This window comes from Pelobates fuscus, chromosome 9 (genome assembly GCF_036172605.1).
Source record: "Pelobates fuscus isolate aPelFus1 chromosome 9, aPelFus1.pri, whole genome shotgun sequence".
Taxonomy (NCBI): domain Eukaryota; kingdom Metazoa; phylum Chordata; class Amphibia; order Anura; family Pelobatidae; genus Pelobates; species Pelobates fuscus.
The window spans coordinates 26,387,805-26,402,598 of record NC_086325.1 but is presented as its reverse complement, the minus strand read 5'-3'; the positions used below and the strand labels follow the sequence as shown (position 1 = coordinate 26,402,598).

General features: G+C 40.3%; 1 protein-coding gene and 1 pseudogene across 1 annotated transcript; both read left to right on the top strand.

The window, feature by feature from the left end:
• Positions 1–5,504: 5,504 nt before the first annotated feature.
• LOC134573532 (olfactory receptor 5AR1-like) lies at positions 5,505–6,431 on the top strand. Its single transcript, XM_063433308.1, has one exon. The coding sequence runs from the start codon at positions 5,505–5,507 to the stop codon at positions 6,429–6,431; it is 927 nt and encodes a 308-aa protein (XP_063289378.1).
• A 3,246-nt stretch (positions 6,432–9,677) lies between these two features.
• Positions 9,678–11,187, top strand: LOC134573531 (rRNA 2'-O-methyltransferase fibrillarin-like; annotated as a pseudogene).
• Positions 11,188–14,794: the final 3,607 nt, after the last annotated feature.

The window sequence follows — 14,794 nt, the reverse complement described above, 5'->3', positions numbered from 1 at the left end:
TGATAGGAGGGGAAGAAAAAGAGAAAAAAAGGAGCCCCTATGCATATATTTGCGTTCTATCTTTTGAAGCTGCCGAGACCAGTAGCCTTGAAGGTGCTTGTTGCTTACATCTATCCGTATCGCTTCCCAAGGCCTGTGGGAAAAGGTATATTCCTCTCCAAGCCAGTTTTGTGAATGAGAAACCCCTGATTGACTGAGAGCATTAGCTGACCGCCTTCAGCCAATCAGCGGCACTCCTCGCTTCCTGAAAGTGAAATTTCAAAAGCCAAAAAGTGGAATTTCAGAAGCCAGGGGAAAGCATTGGGAGGCTATTGTGCATGTGTAGCAAAAAGCTGCGCGGCTACAGCGAGCGTTCAGTGCCTCCATGCAGACCCAATCTAACTCACTACCCCTCCTCCATTCTAATAGACTGCCCCCAAATCCAATACACTGCCCACCCTCCCTCTACTCCTATACACTGCCCCTTCACCCAATCTAATACACTACCCATTCTTCCTCCACTCTAATTGCATACACTGCCCTCACACCCCAATTAAATACACTGGCCCCCTCCTTCCCCCAATTTAATACAATGCCCCTTTCCCTAACTTAACACACTGCCCCCCCCCTTTCACCACTCTAATATACTGCTCCCTCCATCCCCCAATTTAATACACTGCCCCCACCCTCCCCTAAATTACTACACTGCCCTTCCCCCAATTTAACCCACTGCCCCCTTACCACCACTCTACTACTGCTTCCCTCTCCCAATCCCCCAAATGAATACACTGCCCTCCCCCAATCTAACACATTGACCCCCTCCCACTGCTTTAATACACTGCCCCTCCCTCAAATTAATACACTGCCCTCCCTACATAATTTAATACACCGCCCCCTCCTTTCCCAAAATGAATACACTGCCCTCCCCCCCAATTTAACAACTACACAGGAAGGTCCCCCAAGCCCCTCTTCACTCACCTTAAGATGAGCCGCACATCCTCCAGTTCCAGCTCTGATCTGCTCTTCTCTGCTCAAGCAGGCTAGACACTCCTCTGGCACTGCGAGCAGGAGGGGCTGGGGGAGTAACTGGCCTGCTCTGCAGACAGACAGCCAATCTGCCCTCTTGTGGCCGTGGAAGGGAAGACAAGAATCTTTCCTGTCTTGTGGCTGTTCGCGGCCACAGCACAAAGCGGCCCCAGGGCAGGTGGGCCGCAAATATATTCATTGTGGGCCACAAGTTTGACATGCTTGATGTACAACTACTGCAAGTCTTCCCCTTCTCCCCAAGACAGACTTTCTCTGGCTATCCAATCACATACCTCTCAGTAAGTTTTAGTGCACAGACCAGGACGAAAAATGACTGGCTGTCTGATTGACAGGAAGGATTGGGGAAGTGTAACAAGGTTCATTTATGAAAGTGCTGAAATCAGCATTTTTATAATTGGAAAAAAGAGGAGGCATTCTTCACGCACAATGCACTTTTGCAAGCTGAGGACTATTACATGTTTGTAGTTTTCTTTTAATATCCCCAACTTCAATGGGTACCCTGACATGGGCCACACTTTTTTCCCAGTGGGCTGGTCGTCACAGAATACAAAAGTCAAATATGTAATCTGCAGTTTGAGTTGCCCATAATATTGCTTTAGAGTTAGAATAAAAATAGTTAATATAGTGTTTGTTGAAATGCACGTCTTCTGAGGTTCCGTGACCATTAGGGACATGTTCCCAAATCTACCAGGAGAAGATAAAAACGTTCACTCTCAATCAGTCCCGGAGCCGTAGAGAGAGGATATATCCTGTAACAGGTAAGAGCAGACATCGCTGACCTCTACTGAGCAGGACATTCCATACAGGGGACGTTGAATTATCTAACTAGCTCTACCGGCTGTCCCTCACACCAAGAACACGACACTGTGAAATAAAGCACATTATGGCATTTATCCAGGTGTGAATAGCAACTACAACCTATAGTCAATAAAAAAAACTAGGAAAAAAAACTACTTAAACACTATCACAAATCCCTTTGCACATTTGAATAACTGGAGGTTTTTAGTGGCCATTAAGTGTAAGCCATGTCAAGGCAAAACCTCTTAGGTGAGTCCTACACTAACAATTCACCTGACTTCTTTTAGTTAAAAGGCAAAATCTCTAATGAGACAGAGAGGGGTATTTTTCTAAACCCCTGCACACGTATTACCATTTAATACAGAATAATTAGGGTTGGCGGCAGCACTGTAACATGGCTGTGATACAAAAGCAAACATACAAAATTAAGCCCTGTGCTCAAACTCCCACTACTCCTGGACAGCTGCAATGCAATTTAGTACAGAGTACACAGGGCTTAATTTTGTATGTTTGCATTGCACAGGTGGGATAGTGCGAGAGTAACTTTTTTCTTTGTTTTTCATTGTATGTATTGGGGCTGACATGTATTATAGTCGTTGCTGCCGCCCAGGAGTAGTGGAAGTTTGACTGTTTAATTTTGTATGTTTATAACTTATAACCAGCCTCAGAAAAGGTGAGACCTTTTGCAGTGTAGGTTTCATCTAAATACCTTTAACTGACAGCCTTGTCAGTGTGTATCAGGTAATTTCGGATCTAAGAGTGTCTTTATATCTAAATATAACCCTGTACCCTTATTACATGTTGCCGATTCAGATGTTTGTATATCATTTTTAGTTGAAGGAAATTTAACTTAATATTCTTTAGACAAGAAAAGGCAAATGTCGTAAATACTGCTAATCGATTTCCCAGAAGTAGAATAGGAATGTAACATAGGCCTGGCTGGACACAACTGGCTTCTGCATTTTGTGACCATTCTACTGGACAAAATGTTCAAGGTTCGGTGGAGACTTTTTGATAAACAACAATTTACAAATGTTTCCACAATTTACAAATGTTATTCAGAGTGAGGTTATGTCCTGCCAAAGATTGCACTTACAGGATGTTGGAGTTATATGCACTCAAATGGTGCCTCCCCGATGTTTTGGGGGGGCTAGTATCTCCCTCTTAGATTCTGGTATCACCCAATATCAGGAACCATGCAGGACTTCGACAGGTAGATGAGTAGAAAAGGAGGTTTTATTTGTATATAAAAAGACAATGAAAGGAAATTTGGTCTTACACGTTTTGTCACGCCTTCTGTTTATTTGATAAGTATATGATTTTATTTCTGTTTTTTTTTTTTTTTACTTCTTTATTTATTTCAACACAGTATGAAACAATACAACATATCCATAACATTTGTAATATGTATATAGACATATATGAACATATGCACAGCAACAATATCCATATACACATGGACAGCTAAAACACAGCTGTGAATAGTACCACATAGATAGCCTTTGAGTTCAGGTAATACAATGTGTCTTTAAGCTAATCTCGGAAATATACAACGTCCAGCATCTTGTCTTGGTTTTTATTGTAAATACAAATTAAATTGTGTACAACCATACAAATATTAGGTATTGAGAGATAGGACATTTTCCACTCAATGGTCTCTTCCCCTTTAGGAATGTCAGGGGGCAGTGTAATATCGCAATTTGCTTGTTACCTCTCTTTGTGTTCCATGAGTGATCCTATACTGCACAATTGTACATAATGAACAAAAATATGGAAATATAGGTGCATAGAAAAGATAAGGGGTACAGTGTAGAGGAGTGATTAAGGAGAAGAAAAAAACTCGCCTGAACTCCACCGTATCGCCACTTGCGAAGGGCGGATAGGTCAGTGGATCGTATTAGTACGTTCTCTAGGGCAGTTTAATTTGTGAGTATCCCCTTTGGGGGATCCTATAAGCCCCCCCATTTGGAGATAGGTACTTTATACAGCAATTGTTCGTTATCTATCGTGGGATGGGCGGGACGTGTGGGGGACTGAACCCACCCCATCCATCCCCTAATCGCTAGCTGTGCTGGCCATCCTGGGGCCCCAGGTCCTTCTGAACTTGTTTTATTTCAGTTTTTTTGTTGTAAGATGGAAATAGTTACCTGTTTCCATGACAGTAAAGTCACTGAACATCCAGGCATTCCTAAGACATTCCATTATAACTAATGAATGCTGGTGACCTTCCTTACGTAAAGACATCAGAGATTATGTTATGGCTTGTGAAACTTGTGCTTAGACCAAACTACCTCATACGCTCTTATGTGGTCTGCTTCCACCATTAGAAATACCAAACAAACCATGGCTTAGTATAGCAATAGACTTTATGATGTTGATCTACGTATGTCAGACAAAACAACTGTAATCTTAACTTTTATAGACAGAGTTACTAAAATGGCTCATTTTATTCCTTTGCCTACATTACCCTAATCTTCAGAATTAGCTGAAATATTTGCCAAAGAAGTCTTTCGCTTACATGGTATCCTCAATGAAATTATCTGACAAGGGCACTCAATTCATATCCCAATTCTGGAGGGTCTTTTGTTCTCAGGTGGGTATTCAGTTCAACTTCTTGTCGGCTTATCATCCTCAATCTCATGGAGGTGCAGAACATACTAATCAAAATGTGGAACAGTACTTGAGATGTTTCATTACTGAGCATCATGATAATTGGGTTGGTCTGATTCCCTGGGTGAGTATGCACATAACAACATGGCTTGTGATTCTATGCAAAGTAGTCGTGTTATCTGAATTATGGTTTTCATCCTACGGTTTTCCCATCTACATTTCCTTCATAGGGCATTCTTATGAGGAGCATTGTGGACCTTAGGCAAATGTGCATTGCTCGCAACTGTATGCTTAGGATTCGTCCATTGAGAATCACTGAATAAAAAGATTCACTATGACAGAATGTGACGGCTCTGGGGATGTGTTAGGGCTGGAGGAACTATACCAAGTTCAATAAGATGAAGTTGTTTTAGTGCCTACAGTGTTCCTTTAACATTCCAACTTGAGTAACTCTCTTTAGGGGGTTGTTGTGACTGCCACCTTTAAAATTAATTCACCATACGGATTAAGGCTTTGACCAAAATTAATTAATCAAATGCAAACTTTTTGGATTTTTTTGTTCGAACCAAATTGATATTTGAATTTCATCTGAACTGAAAATAGAAAATCTTCGACCAAAACTAAACAAAAATTCTTCGTGTGCAAATCTCTCTCTCTGTATGTATATTTGACATATTATTGGCACTGACACTTCATCTCAATGGTCTGGGTGACTATAATGTAAAACATTGCAATTTTTGAGAAAGATGTGGGGTCAACTTGCCCTCTAGTGGCTCTCATACTGAGCATTGATTCAATGCTTTCCTATGGGTAAGTTTGCATGAGCGTTCGGCGCATTCGCATTATTTCCATAATGTTCCCCAATGCACAATACAGACATTTCTAGTTTTTGTCATGCATCATAGAATTAGCAGATATATTTAAAATGTAGCAGAAAGTGGTCAAATATCGGACAAAGATCTCAATACATAGCGGAGTGTATGGAATTTATTTGTGCTGTTTTCGAAATGCCTATAATTAAAAATCAATCCAAAACAATAATTTTCCTTAGATTGCTGCGTATTGTACTAATGGATGAAATAAATCAGACTAAAGTGACCTTCTTCATTATTAAGGGGATATCAGATGTCCCTGCGCTCCAGGCTCCCATCTTCCTACTGGTTCTTCTGATTTATCTCTTCACCCTTGGTGGTAACTTGACCATTCTCCTGCTCGTCTGTTTGGACCATCATTTGCACACTCCCATGTACTTCTTCCTGTGTAACCTCTCCATCATGGACATGTGCTGTTCCACTGTAACTCTACACAATACATTTATCATGTTTTTAACGAAAAGTAATCAAGTTTCTTTCTCTACCTGCATGGCACAAATTTACTTTTTTTCAAGTTTTACTTCGAATGAGTTGCTGATACTGACTGCCATGAGCTATGATCGCTACATGGCCATTTGTAACCCCTTGCACTATCCAGTCGTTATGAAGATGAAGAACTGTTATGTGTTGGCATGTGCCTGCTGGTTTGTGGGATTTATAGAAATTATACCGTACATGGTTTTAACCTTAAATCTCACCTGCTATAAATCCAATATTATGAACCATTTCTTCTGTGATATAGTGTTTGTTTTAAAATTATCCTGCAGTGACACCTCTGCCTTGATTATTTTGTTTTTTACAGAAGGCCTGCTTCTGTTGAGTCTCACTCCCTTTCTTTTGACCTTTATCTCTTATCTATTTATTATTGCCCCCATACTAAAGATCCGTTCGAGTTCCGGGAGACAAAAAGCCTTCTACACATGTTCCTCGCATCTCACGGTGGTTGTCTTACTTTACTCAACACTTTTCTGTCAGTATCTAATGCCATCTTCAATGGACACTTTGGACTTCAATAAAGGCTTCTCTCTTTTTAACACGGCAGCTGTCCCAATATTAAACCCAATAATTTACAGCTTAAAAAATGAAGATGTAAAGGCAGCTCTGAAACGAAAAATAAAACTATAATGGTACTTTGTGGCAAAACCTGCTTTAAGTATATGGGTACCCTTGGGCACCAGTGGCAGAACATTAACCACAAATACAGACCTGTTCTGGTGTAGTACTGGGAGGAGAGAGGAACTATTGGTTGGGAAGTTCTGTATGTCCAGCAGAAATGCATATAACAGAGCTATAAAGTCCAGCAATAAAGTGAAGGAAAAGTATCTCATTAAAAGTGAACCAGGCAATATTTTGACCCTATACAGGTTTTTCTTAAGCTGCCAAAATTTGACAAAGATCCTGGTGTTGAGTCAAAAGGTTGCTTGGTTTTGTGACTCTGTTGTTTGTGTTTCTATTGATAAAACGTTATTGAGGGAAGCATAAGGAGTATGCACAGGCTCGCTTTATGGCCTGCAAAACGCTTCAGATCTTTGTCTCTTTGACAGCCAGAGGAAGTAACAAGGTTAATTTATAAAAAATACCAGTTTCTATAAAAAATCAGCACTTTTTGTATAATGATAATCCAAAAGACACTCTCATTATTTTCTATTAGTCTTCCTCTAGTTTATAATTGTACTAAGTCTTATTATTATTATAACTTTTATTGTAAACTAAAACCTAGGAAATAAGGCACCAACAGGCAGTGGCAGATTGGGTGGGGTTCAAGTGCCCCCTGCTCTCCCCTGAGAAAATAACAGTGCTGATGCTCTTCCTTGCCAGACAATGCAGGGCCGGCGCTATCCAAGGGCCGGCCCTGCTGGTTTTCTTCATGGACTAATGTGGAGATCAGAGATCTCCTTCACCGGCCCGGTTGCACTTTGCTGGTGGCTGGCAGGGGAGGGAGAGACCTTATGAGCTCTTGCTTGCAGCTCTCTCTCCTCTCTTAAGCTCAGGAGCTGCAGGCTAGAGTTCACTCTCACCACTAGGACCACCAGGGCTTCTCCACTGGACCACCAGGGATTCACAATTGATATCCCTCCTCCCTGGACAAAGGTAAGAAGGGAGGGAGGATATAAAGCATACTTTTTTAAATATAAAAAACACTTGTTTGTTTTAATCAAAATCCCAAATACACTCTCTCACAGCCTCCCATGCACACAGTGCCCCCGCATACACACAGTGCTCCCACTGCACCCCCATACACACACTGCACCCCATACACACAATGCTCCCACTTCACCCCATACATATACTGTGCCCCCATACACAGTGCTCCCACTGCTCCCTCATACACACAGTGATTCCACTTCAGCCCCATATTCACAGTGCTCCCAATGCACCCCCATACACACACACTGCACCCCATACACACAGTGCTCCCACTTCACACCATACACACTCTGCACCCCCATACAAACAGAGCTCTAAATTCACTTCATACACACAGTGCTCCCACTGCACCCCCATACTCACACTGCCCCCACTGCACCCCCATACACACAGTGCTTCCACTTCACCCCCATACTCACAGTGCTCCCACTACACCCCCATACTCACACTGCCCCCACTGCACCCCCATACACACAGTGCTTCCACTGGACCCCCATACACACAGTGCTTCCCCATACACACACTGCACCCCCATACACACACTGACCCATACACACCATGCTCCCACTGCATTCCCATACACACACTTCCCCCACTGCACCCCCATATATACACTGCACTCCTATACACACACTACACCCCTCACACAAACACACACTATCTAACATACACACAGTGCTCCCACTGCACCCCAAATTATATTAAAACTGAATACCAAATTTCATGACAAAAGAGACAATCTGAAACTGTTATAATGTGTATTAAATAAAAAGCAAGTGATATCGTAACAGAATTTATTCACGTAAACCGAGATAATCCCAATAATTGGGTGCAACCCTAAAACAAATATCAATGGAAGACACATAACCCCTTAACGACGAATGACGGACGAGGTCCGTCACTCAGGGGAATGCGTTAATGACGAGTGACGGACCTCGTCCGTCACGCGGTAAAATTAACCCCAGATCGCCGCAATCGTGGCGGTCGCGGGGTTAATGGTGCTCCGGTCTGCCTCTGTATTAGAGGCAGACCGGGAGCACTGGATCGGGCTGTCCCAGCACATGTGCCCACTCTGACAGCATGTCAGAGCGGGCACATGTGCTCTGTATACTCACCTCCGCCTCCCTGCACTTCCGGGTTCTGTGTGAAGTGCAGGGAGACGGATCAGTGCTGATCCTGCCCCCTGGTGGAAAAAAAATAAAGTTTAATTAAAATCCCACCCCCCTTTACACCCATTTTAATAAAAAAAATTAACCCCTTTCCTGCCAATTGATCACTGACTACAGTGATCAATTGGCAGGGATTACATTTTACTATGATCTGATTTTTTTTTTAACCCCTGAGGGTCAATTCTTTTTTTTTTTTTTAACCCTCAGGGGTTAAATTTATTTTATTAATTAATTTAAATATTTTAAAATGATAAATTTAGCTAGCTGGGGAGGGTGGAAGTTAGTGGGGAATTGGGGGATTTAGTGTTAGGCTAACTAGGGGTTAACGTTAAAAAAAGTTTTAAAATAAGCTTTAAAAAGTTAAAAAATTAAGTTAAAAAAAGTTTTAATAACATTCAAGTAAAAAAATTAAAAAAATAAACCCTTTACCCAGTCCAAATCAAAATTAACCCCTTCCCTGCCAGTCGATCACTGCCTACAGTGATCAAAACACAGATCACAGTATTATACTGTGATCTAATTTTTTTTAACCTCTGACGATTAACTTGTATTTATTTTTTAACCCTCAGGGGTTAAATTTATTTAATTAACTAATTTAAATATTGTATAATTAAATATTTTGCTAGCTGGGGTGGATGGGAGTTATGGGAAAATAGGGAATTTACTGTTAGTGCTGCTTACTGCTAGTTAGGGGTTAACGGTAAAAAGAAAGCTTAGAAAAATGTTAAATCTGTAAAAAAAAGTTTTACGAAAGTTTAGGAAACTTTAAAAAAATGAATAAGCAAAACAAAAGTTTAAAAAAATAGTTTTAAAAAGTAAAAAAAGTTTTAAAAAGTAAAAAAATACATTTAATAACGCTCATTACCACTACACCTGGTACAAGCTAGCGGAAAAATGATCCCACGCTAAGGTTCAAAATATGCCTTTTGAAATACCCTGGGATGTCTTCTTTAAGAAATGGTATGGCTTTATGGGGTATTTGGATTATATAGCCTGGTAAAATACTCTAAAATGGGACATGGGCACAGCGTAAAAATTTAAAGTTTGCCAGTCCGCACAGACATCGCCATGAGGCCAGGTTTCAGCCCTAGAGGTGGCCGCGGAGGTTTTGGTGGAAGAGGGGGATTTGGCGATCGTGGTGGAAGAGGGGGAATTTGGCGATCGTGGTGGAAGAGGTGGATTTGGATTTCGTGGTGGAAGAGGGGGATTTGGCGGCCCTAGTGATCGTGGCGGTCGAGGTGGCAGGGGAGGGTTCAGAGGAAGAGGGGGTCCCCGTGGCGGAGGAAGAGGAGGCTTTGGCGGAGGAAAGAAAGTCATTGTTGAGCCTTACCGACATGAAGGTGTCTTTATCTCCCGAGGGAAGGAAGATGCTCTGGTGACTAGAAACCTAGTTCCCGGTGAGTCTGTATATGGAGAGAAGCGATTATCTGTTGAGGAAGGAGAAACTAAAATAGAGTACAGAGCATGGAACCCTTTCCGATCGAAGCTTGCTGCTGCCATTTTGGGCGGAATTGATCAAATCCACATAAAACCTGGCTCTAAAGTCTTGTATCTTGGAGCTGCTTCCGGCACCACAGTGTCTCATGTTTCTGACTTGGTTGGTCCAGAAGGATTGGTTTATGCCGTAGAGTTCTCTCACAGATCCGGCCGTGATCTCATTAACGTGGCAAAGAGACGTACAAACATCAGTCCTGTCATTGAAGACGCCAGGCATCCTCACAAATACCGCATGTTAATAGGTATGATAGATGTCGTTTTTGCAGACGTAGCTCAGCCGGATCATACTCGGATAGTGGCGCTCAATGCTCACAATTTCCTGAAGAATTGTGGCCATTTTGTCATATCTATTAAGGCAAATTGTATTGACTCCACCGCGGCTCCAGAGGCTGTTTTTGCTTCTGAAGTAAAGAAAATGCAACAAGAAAATATGAAACCACAAGAACAACTGACCTTGGAGCCATTTGAGAGAGACCACGCAGTGGTGGTTGGTATTTACAGACCACCGCCTAAACAGAAGAAATGAGCAGACGATGGAATTACTTTAGGACTATGACAAAATGCATTTGGCAACAGACAAACAGAAAATCCTTTTGTATGCTTACAAAGACTTTGTGAAAACAGTCCTTGAGGTTGACCTTTATATCGGTGGAACAATTTGTTTAAGCCATTTCCATGTTCATTTATTAGTACTCTGGCTATTGATCCGGTGGGACGTACACCTGAAGATTCATACTATTCTTTTGTAGAGGTTTTCTAACCAGGTCGCAGGATTAACCTTTAATATAAAATTTCCAGTGAAGCTGTTTGAGCTGGTAAATCCATCATTTCAGTTATTTTCTATATTTGCACATTGTTCTTGATGTCTGTCGTTCAGCCCCTAATGTCTGCAGTGTGTGACTATTGGTCGTAGAGAACTCTTAATATGAAATGAAACTGATATGAAGATTTAAATTTTTTTTCATTAATATTTCTACATTGTTTAAAAAAAAAAAAGTTTGTGAAAGAAACATTTGACTAATTTGCTTATATATCTGTAAATTTCAGATGACAGGGCAGTAAACCTGATGTAAAGATAAAAAAAATAATAATAAAAAAAAATTTAAAGTTTGAAAAAAAAATGGAATGGCTGTGTCCCAAATGTGCCCCTCCGATGTCCACATATACCTGGCAAAGGTACATAGGGGGGTATTTTTGTACTCAGCAGACATAGCTGAGCAACATATGAAGTATTATACAGTGGTAGTACACATAAGGTTTGCAAAATATACTGTGCAAACTCACTTTGTGTGTCAAAAAGGCAGAAAAAACGCTTATTACCACTACACCTGGTACAAGCTAGCGGAAAAATGATCCCACGCTAAGGTTCAAAATATGCCTTTTGAAATACCCTGGGATGTCTTCTTTAAGAAATGGTATGGCTTTATGGGGTATTTGGATTATATAGCCTGGTAAAATACTCTAAAATGGGACATGGGCACAGCGTAAAAATTTAAAGTTTGAAAAAAATGGAATGGCTGTGTCCCAAATGTGCCCCTCCGATGTCCACATATACATGGCAAAGGTACATACTGGGGTATTTTTGTACTCAGCAGGCATAGCTGAGCAACATATGAAGTATTATACAGTGGTAGTACACATATGGTTTGCAAAAAATACTGTGCAAACTCACTTTGTGTGTCAAAAAGGCAGAAAAAAAAACGCTTATTACCACTACACTTGGTACACGCTAGGCCAAGGTTCAAAATATGCCTTTTGAAATACCCTGGGGTATCTACTTTAAGAAATGGTAGGCCTTTGTGGGGTCGTTTGAATTTAAAACCTGCGAAGTGGCTTGGAAATTGCACATAGGCCCAGCGTCAAAATTCAAAGTTCGGTAAAAACTGATATGGCTTGGTCTCCTATATGGCACCTTAGCTTCACGAAATAGTGCCAAAGACATTCATTGGGGGTGTCTTTTTACTCAGAAGACTTAGCTGAGCATAATTTGGGGGTTTTGAACTTAGTGGCACATATGAAATATACAAAATGCCCAGCAAAAATGCAATCCGTATGAAAAAAATGCCCCAAATTATTTTTTACCACATACTTTGGCATATATTGGGGAAAAAATGGGGGCATGCTAAGGCACAATATGCACCTTATGATATACCCTGGAGTGTCTACTTTTACAAATGGTAGGCCTTTGTGGGTTTTTTTTGAACAGTCAAACTGTTATAATACCCCAAATGGAAGCATAGGCTCATTAAATCCGTCTCACAAAATTCTACTGTGAATACTGAAAAGGACAGGTCTCCTGTATGTCACTGTAGCTTCACGAAATAGTGCCATAGACATACAATGGGGGTGTCCTTTTACTCAGAAGACTTAGCTGAGCATAATTTGGGGGGTTTGAACTTAGTGGCACATATGAAATATACAAAATGCCCAGCAAAAATGCAATCCGTATGTAAATCCGTCTCTCAAAATTCTACTGTGAATACTGAAAAGGACAGGTCTCCTATATGCCACTGTAGCTTCACGAAATACAATGGGGGTACCGTTGTACTCAGCAGAAGTAACTGAACACATAATACAACTTTGTACAGGAATAGCACACACCAACTTTACAAAATACACATGAGAAGTTCTTTGTTATAAGTTTGTGTGCGAAATCCCCAAATAAACACAATTTTACTCCAATATTTATCAGAGGTTGGCGGTAAAATGGCTACGTAGAAAGTGTCAAAACAACCTTAGGTAAATAGCCTGTGGTGTCTACTGTATATAAATATATACTTTTGTGTGGCAATTTTGTTTTCTTTTATGGCTATTAAGCTTACAAGACAAACATACCAAATTCTAAAATCGCTCCACATTAAAAGTTTATTTTACTCCTTGTGCTTTGTGACCTGTAACTACCAAAGAAAACTTAAAATCCCAGACACATTATATATTCTGTAAATCAGAACAACTAAATGAATTTATTTTTAATTACTTTCCTTAACCTGCACTAATTGTGCACACATTATTATTGCAAAAACTGTAAAAGAAAACACACAAAAATTCATTTTTTTGCATATTTCTGTTTTTTTTTTATAATAAATAAGAATTTATATATATATATGTTACATCGAATTAAAGCCCTTTCTGTCCTTTAAAAAACGGTATATAATATGCGTCGGTGCAATAAATTAGTCAAATGCAAATTGCAGTTGAACGCAAACAGCAAAAAATGCAAAAAATGCCGTTGTCATAAAGTGAAAGACAAGCTTCCGAAGCTCTGTCCTTGCGGGGAAAATTACCTTTTAATCCTTGAAGAACATGATTAATGAAAAAAGATAAATATCTTCATGCAATTGTAGACCATAAAAAGGGTAAGGAGACAGTTTTAATTTATAGAACTATTAAACTCTGTACGAATGTCAGCAATTTAGTTACGCTGTAATATACTAAATCTAGACTGATTGATACATCGCTGTTTATAGCATTTTAAAGAAATGTGAACCACTATTCAGATGTAATCCCAAATGGGCAAAACAAATTGACCTTGAAGCACCACTTCCCTCAGTACTTTAGTCACTTCTCACTCACAGATTTCAGTTTTCCGATCTTCGAGGTCCAGTCTACCAATGGACATGACATTATCTCCTTTACTGACGATCTTCTGGCTGAAGGATGACTGCCAGACATTGTCTCTATAATTCTTACTCCTGCACTAAACCAAGTTTTTCTGTTTCTTCCCTTTCTGAAGTACATAAGGCTCCAAATTGGCAATTCTTGGATCTACTGGAACTAGAGGCTATTTCAAGCCCCTTGACCCGGGACTCTGATCTAGATGGTTTACTCGGGATTGGTATTTGTGTAATATGAGTCTTACTTTTTGTATAAATACCTTTTTGTTGTGCAATCTTTCGGCTTCTTGATATGTTGTTTTGGGAGGATATTTATAGGGTGATAAATATTAAAAATAATATTTTATAAAAATTATCAAAAATGTATTTAATCATTTTTATTATATAAAAATTTATATCTTGGCACTGTTTCCCCTTAATTGATTTAAAGGGAAGAGTTACCCACTATTTTAACTCTTATAGACCCTGGAGTACGTTTATTAGAGGGTTTGTATTTCACACATTATAAAAGTATAATTTATTGTGACAAATAATTATTAATAAAAATAATATGTTACATGCGTGGCAATAATCAATTAATATTTAGGTATAACATAAGTATACCAGTTGGCAACAGTTCTGGCACAACTTATGCTAATTTAACTTCTAAAGAAGTTACATGCAAGATGACAAATAATTCCTCTAGAATTTAATCAACAGTTATATCCACATAGATGCAATTTTAGCAATGTGTAATACAGATATCTCTCAGCTTTGGAATTCCTTTACACCAAGCATGTCAAATTGGCGGACCGTCTTTGAGGCCTGCCGAGCCGCGAGTACATGCTGGTGCTCCCTCGCAGGCGCCGTCTGAAGTGAAGCCGGGCGCCATAATATGAAGTCATATTCCGGCACCCGGCATCACTAACCCGCGCAAGGGAGCAGTGAGGAGCAGGAAGGACCCCAGAGAGATGCCCCACACCAGCTCCATAAGGTAAGGAGCAATAAAGAAAATAATGTGTGTGTGTGTGTCTGTCTGTCAGTGAGTGTGTGTGTGTGTCTGTCTGTGTGTCTGTGTGTG

What these genes read in the sequence shown, in the direction of transcription:
- LOC134573532 (XM_063433308.1), top strand. Translation starts at nt 5,505, where the DNA reads ATGGATGAAATAAATCAGACTAAAGTGACCTTCTTCATTATTAAGGGG.